This window comes from Myxine glutinosa, chromosome 8 (genome assembly GCF_964187855.1).
Source record: "Myxine glutinosa chromosome 8, kmMyxGlut1.1, whole genome shotgun sequence".
Classification (NCBI taxonomy): Eukaryota; Metazoa; Chordata; class Myxini; order Myxiniformes; family Myxinidae; genus Myxine; species Myxine glutinosa.
In genome coordinates, this window is record NC_136268.1 from 98,961,213 (window position 1) to 98,967,572 (window position 6,360).

The 6,360-nt window shown below is 42.6% G+C and overlaps 2 protein-coding genes across 2 annotated transcripts in view; both read right to left on the minus strand.

The window, feature by feature from the left end:
- The window catches only part of LOC137432754 (carnitine O-acetyltransferase), a 73,124-nt gene extending 66,981 nt beyond the window's left edge, over nucleotides 1–6,143 (minus strand). The window contains exon 1 of the mRNA XM_068124920.2: nucleotides 5,928–6,143. Within this exon, the coding sequence (XP_067981021.1) occupies nucleotides 5,928–6,128 (201 nt within the window). The 5' untranslated portion in view covers nucleotides 6,129–6,143. The remainder of the gene's footprint in view (nucleotides 1–5,927) is intronic.
- LOC137416779 (THAP domain-containing protein 2-like) lies at nucleotides 3,060–5,690 on the minus strand. Its single transcript, XM_078782837.1, has 4 exons — nucleotides 5,646–5,690; nucleotides 5,385–5,443; nucleotides 4,607–4,802; nucleotides 3,060–3,745 (listed from the first exon to the last, which is right to left on the minus strand). The coding sequence occupies exons 1-4, from the start codon at nucleotides 5,688–5,690 to the stop codon at nucleotides 3,317–3,319; spliced, it is 729 nt and encodes a 242-aa protein (XP_078638963.1). The 3' UTR covers nucleotides 3,060–3,316.
- Nucleotides 6,144–6,360: the final 217 nt, after the last annotated feature.

The window sequence follows — 6,360 nt, forward strand, 5'->3', positions numbered from 1 at the left end:
ACTATTGAAATATGAGTACATCTATTAATTACATACTATTGAAATATGATTACATCTATTAATTACATACTATTGAAATATGATTACATCTATTAATTACATACTACTGAAATATGAATACGTCTATTAATGACATACTATTTCAATATGAGTACATATATTAATTACATACTACTGAAATATGAGTACGTCTATTAATTACATACTATTTAAATATGTGCACATCTATTAATTACATACCATTAAAACCTGACTGAGTATGTCTATTAAATACATACTATTGGAATATGAGTACAGTACGTCCATTAATTACATGCTATTGAAACATGATTACATGGGTCTTCTGGGTTTTTGGGGTCTCCGGGGTCTTTTACATATTTGGGGTCTTTTGTGTCCTCTGTGTCTTTAATGGTATTTTGGGTATTCAGGGTCTTTAAGGGTAATTTGGGTATTCAGGGTCTTTAAGGTCTTTGGGGTATTTTGGGTCTTTAGAGGTCTTGGTGGTCTTAAGGGTCTTGGCCGACTTAAACGGTCGTCAAAGGTCTGAGGGGTCTCAGCAGTCCAAAGGGTTAAAAGGTATATTCCAACAGTACGTAATTAAGAGTTCATGGACGGTGTTTTTGAGTGTTATTTTAATTTGAAGAAGAAGAAGAAGACGTTTGGTCACAAATATACAAACAAACAAACATAACCATATAGGTTTGCTCTATTATAATAAGCTGAGTATTGATCTGTGTAATATGAAAATTAAATCTTGAACGGTTTTTGAAATCTCAGATCGTCCCCAATCCAAGACCATGATCTTTTCTATCCTCGTTAACACCACCCCACCCCAAACCCTCCTCCTTCTAAATTTCCACGTTCCCCTCCTGAAACATTCCTTCTGTGTCGTTCTTGTCCACCCCATGCATCCTCTGTGTCCATCTTGTCCACCCCATGTATCCTCTGTGTCCATCTTGTCCACCCCATGCATCCTCTCCTGTCCCTCATTTTCTTTAAGGTCATCTCATCTCGACTCTCGAAGGGATTTAACTTGTAAAATGGTCGTGATGTCTGTCCGTCCGTCCGTCCGTTAACTTTTTGCTATTTTTGCTGGTCTTCCCATTATCTCCCGGCTGATTGTCCTGAAACCTGATGCATGAGCATGAATACAAGACAGTATCCCGCACAATCTCGCGCGATTCGAGTTTTCAATTTCGGATCACTGGGGCTCCTGGAGGCGGGTGGGGGCGGGGAGGGGGTTGACCCCAAAACTTGGAATCCCTATTCATCCCTTATTTAGCAACCAATTTATCTGAAACCCGATACAACCACACTGAGTTTGTGGCTATACAAGCTGATGATCCCACTGATCTATCCACAGGTCATCAATGACAGAAGCAGTGAAATTGTAGAAAGGCTTTATGGGTTTGTTCTTTTTGTCTTTTCTTTTGATGCAATGTCGAGGCTCATGGAAGAGCGAATGGATCAGGCCTCAACTGACAAAAGGAACAGCAGAAAAAGAGGGAGAAACGCCAATAGCAGAGCCAGGGCACAAATTAGATGGAGATGGACAAACATGGATTTGTGGGCAAAAATGAGGGAATTGGGAAGATGAAGGGGAAGGACAATATGGATAAGGGAGAAAACTCTCAGGAAGGAAAAAAGAGGAAATTGGGGGTGGGGAGTCGTTTAACGGACGTAGAAAAGATCATGGTTCCGGATGGGGGATGATTTGAGATGGTGGTAAACAGCTGTCTTGAAGGCCTGCAGTGAAAGATGAGATTTAAGAGAGTGTAGAAGTTAGTTCTGCAGGTGCGGGAAAAAGATGAACAATTAAATGAGTGCAGGTGAAACCTTGTGATATTTACTCAATTCACAACTCGTTTCCCCAAATGTACTCGATTCCTGGGGTGCCATAATCTTCCCATCCCAAACGTGGCCTACCTCTTTTCCTCCCATCTTGTTCCCTCAACCTATCCGCTGTCCTTGCCGTTCTCTCTTCCCCCATCTGCACCAAATGTCCAGCCCATCTCAGCCGGCATTTCACCAATCTCCCCGTCAAGCTCATCCGCACACCAATCTCCTCCCTCAGTTCATCCATTCTCCTTCTATCCACCCTCTTCGCTCCCGCAATCCTCCTGATCCAGTTGTTCTCGCAAACCTGCAGCCTCTGGTCTTGTCTCTCTGTCAGTGCCACCGTCTCCTGACCGTAAAGGTATGCCGGCGTTACACAAGACATCAGAACTTTCCTTTCAATCTCCTTGAAATCTTTCTATCTGCCATGACACCCTCCACGCATCCGCACCACGGAGGTATATAATAAACCTGGAGAGCCAATTGGCCACCTCGCAGCATTAGCCGCCGTGAAGCCACCGGAAATAGTCTGGCGGCCATATTGGGAAGCCGATCGTTTTGTAAACAAAGCCTGTCAAAGCAAAGGCGTGGCGCACTGATGATGCAGCTGGAGCGAATTTTAGGACCGCCGACTATTTAATTAATATAGAATACTAATATTTGAACTGATATTCGGGCTCAGAATCCCGTTCTTTAAGGAAATGGTGTTCATTAAGTTTGAAGTTGATTCTAGACGCATTTTTCCTGGGGAATCCAATGGTTTAGAGCTTGTTTGAAAAAAAAGTGCCCAAAATTACCGCTCGGTGTTCTTTATCGTTCTTCTCATGACCCAATCACCCACTAGTAGGAATAAGAATCCTGACATGTTACACCCCTGTTTAACTCCTGTCTTCACCTTGAACCATTCTGTTGTTTCACCTTGGTCAACGACCGCACATTGAAAGTCTTGGTAAAGGGCTTTTACAAGGTTCACTAATTTTCCAGGTATGCTGTATTTCTTCATTATGACCCAGACATTCTCTGGGCAAGGAGTCGAAAGCTTTCTAGAAATCTATAAAATTGAGGTACATCGTCGTTTGCCATTCTTTGGCTTGTTCAATAATATTCCTCAATATAAAGATCTGATGTGTTGTCATGTTATATGATGTTAGTTAATTCAGTCATTATATTGTAACTAAGATGTGTATGTTTCTATTACCGAGATGTTAGAAACCACGCAGATATAATGATAACCAGAGTTTATTCTACACTGACATGGGTCAGCAACACATCAACAGTGAGTCAGTCACATAAATGACATGAAACGCTGTCATGTAGTTAACCCACACAATTCTTGGGTTTCGGAAGTTTTTGCTATTCATAACATACAAGACTTACATGTTGCAATGGAACATTCAGCAGGACATGGTAATTGTTACATGAATAATGGAGCGGAGATATAGACATCTCATGCAACACATCTTTTACAGTTTAAATATTTTCATGAAGTGTTGGTGAACTCATGAAGGTGAATAAATGAAGTGCCGCTGCCTTTGTTCTTCAGCATTCTGATCACAATAGCTTTTGACACACCAGAGAATGTTGTGTTGAGCATTTCAATACAATTGTCGGTGACCATCCCATTCTCCCTCAGGTCTTCCACGATGGTATTCAGGGACTCCACTTTTCTGGCTAACCTTCTGTTGTGTTGCTGACTCACTTTTAATTTTTTTCGAAAGTTGTCCAGCTTGTGGACAGCTTCATCGAGCTTGTGCTTCAATACCAGTGGACTTGTGACGGAGTAGGAGTGATCTGTGGTCTGAAATGAGGGTCCCGCCTCAGGTTCAGGATCTTGAGTAGTGGCTTGAGGTTCTGGTGTATCTTCTTGGATGACAGACCTGGCCACTGGCGCTTTCCTCAAAACTGTAACCTATTTGGAAAGAAAAGAAAAGGTGAACCATTAATACTCATTAAGTTGTTTTTAGGGCTGAGCCGAATGCTTAGAAGCTTCGTTCATTAGATTGGGGTTCTAATTAGAAATAGATGTGACTGCGTTGGACGTATTGTAACATTGTTTCAAAGACTAAACATTTTGTTAAATATTATTACAACAAAGCTTCGGGGGGGAAATGCCAAGAAAGTGTACAAAATGGGATTCGGCTCAGCTCTAATTTTAAAAAAAGCAACTGAGTTGTTCTCCATAAAACTATGTCTTAGGAGCTGCATATGAAGCAGCAGACATGGCATGTGATGGGTTACTATCATAACATAGGTGGAATACCAACATAATACAGTGGAGCCCGCTTATTATCATACCCCCTGTGCAGGATGAAATTATGGCAATATCCGGGATATTCCAATGGGCAGGATTCAAAATGGCGGCGGCCCTGAGAATGGAAACGATGTTTTCTGTGGGATCAATGTATGCAGAGAATGAATTCAGTCTTGTGACTTGTAGGTGTGATAATCAGCCATGCATGACTGCCGCCTAGCCAGGTGGAAGAGTTAATGAGCGAGGCCACAGGAAGGTATGATAATAATTGGGAAATAACTATGCTTGGAATCAATTGTGAGCAATTTGACTATGAAATTAAGTGGGATATGACATTATTCTATGACATTACATGGGAAGATTCACTATAGTTTATATAGGAACTGGTTTTGGATTTCACTATTCTCGGACTATAGACGGGATATTCCAATAAGCGGTATGACTTTAAGTGGGCACCACTGTATGCGTATGGGGAATACCAACCTAACATAGGTGGAATACCAACATAGCATAGTTTACCTTCTTTAAATGTGCTGGGAAGTTGAAACAGCTGGGGACGGACTTCGGCTTCAGTCGGACGGTTTGACCAGTCCTGTCGAAGTCACTCTCATTGAAGTGATCACTGCACAGAACTGTGGTGCCTGGGGTGGGGTAGAAGGACTCCCTTCTCAGGGCAGATGTCCATCGAGAGCACAAGTCCTTATCCTTTGGAAACCTTGAAACAAAATACATTGTGGTCACAAAATGTGGTTGCGGGTCAAAACCTCAGAGGGCAGTCAAAACATCCGAGTCAAAACGACTCCATATCAAAATAATATTTTGAGTTTCATATGTATAGTTAAATACAACTTCATCTGCTAATGTTTGCCATGTGTCGGACTTTCGTACCTTCCACAAGTAACCCCCATTTGCTCTTTCTGCTCACGAGTGACACAGGAGGGCATGGAAACCCTGACAGTAGTAGACTGGACAATTAAGTTAAGCTCATCACAAATTAAATCACTTGACAATGATCACGAGCTGACGAGTCAATCTCGATACTTCAATCTGAATCAATGAATGAGTCAATCAGACATCAGTCTGACATACTCACATAGCCCTAGTGAATACACAATACAGTTATATTTGAGATCTGTGTCGTATTGCACACCCTGCGCATGGTCTAACATCATCAAATTCAAACACAGTGTTCAAACTTCATTGAAACTTCATTGAAACTTAATTACCTAGCCCCACCACCGTGACCACGCCAAAAACTGAAAAAGCAGAACACCCGCGATCGCGGTTTGTCACTTACTTGTGAAATGTGCATGTGGAGGCCTTCCCTGAGGTATTTGTGCAGTCAAATGCAACACACTGTGGTATTTTGAAACAGCGCGTTCACAAATAAGACTCCTTACAGTCGGTAAGCATCCAAAATGAATCAGAAATTGTGAGATCAGCTGATTGTGAGATAAAACACGGACGCAGACACAATCGGCTTCCCAATATGGCCGCCAAGCAACTTCCGCTAGCTTCAGCCGACAGCCGTCATTGGCTCTCCAGGTTTATTATATACCTCCGTGATCCGCACCTCTGCCTTTGACTTACCATTACCGGTCATTGTTCCCCCAGATACTCAAACCTATTTCATTGTCTGATCTTCTTCCCCTCTAACCTGATATTAATTTATATTCTCTGCTGCCAAACCCCGTCACCTCCATGGTCGTTTTCAGCCCGTGTTTCTCAAATGCCTCCTTCCACTCCCCTCGCACTTCCTGCACTCTCCCGCCCCACTCTCCACCACAACAACCAGATCATCCGCATACGATATCCTCCCCAGAATATCCTTCATGTTTACCTTCCCGATTATCAGCACCATCACCATGATAAACAGGAGTGGGCTCAGAGTGCTTCCTTGCTTCAAACCGATGTTCACATTGAACTCCTCCGACATCCCAAGACCAATCAAAACTCTTCCCTTCGTTCCCTTGTAGATCCCTTTCACCAACCGAACTTCTGCTTCCGGCACTCCCATCCGTTTCAGTGTCGCCATCACCATCTCTCGGGAAAGTGTCGTGGACCTTCTCTCGGTCCACAAATCCCAATGCTATTTCACCTTGCACCTCTAACCTGTTCTCCACCAGCTGTCTTAGCGTGAACATCCCTTCCATCATTTCCCTACCCTTTATAAACCACTGCTGCTCTTCTCTGATCTCCTTCTCCACATTCTTTATCCTTCCACACCACAAAATATTTATATTAAATGGTCACTTTTCAAAAGTTATATTTTT

Coding starts and splice junctions, on each gene's coding strand:
- LOC137416779 (XM_078782837.1), bottom strand. CDS start 5,690: ATGACCGGTAATGGTAAGTCAAAGGCAGAGGTGCGGATCACGGAG. Junction 5,444..5,645: donor CAGAGGTGCGGATCACGGAG/GTATATAATAAA, acceptor AAAATACCACAG/TGTGTTGCATTTGACTGCAC. Junction 4,803..5,384: donor TCCACATGCACATTTCACAA/GTAAGTGACAAA, acceptor TTTTGTTTCAAG/GTTTCCAAAGGATAAGGACT.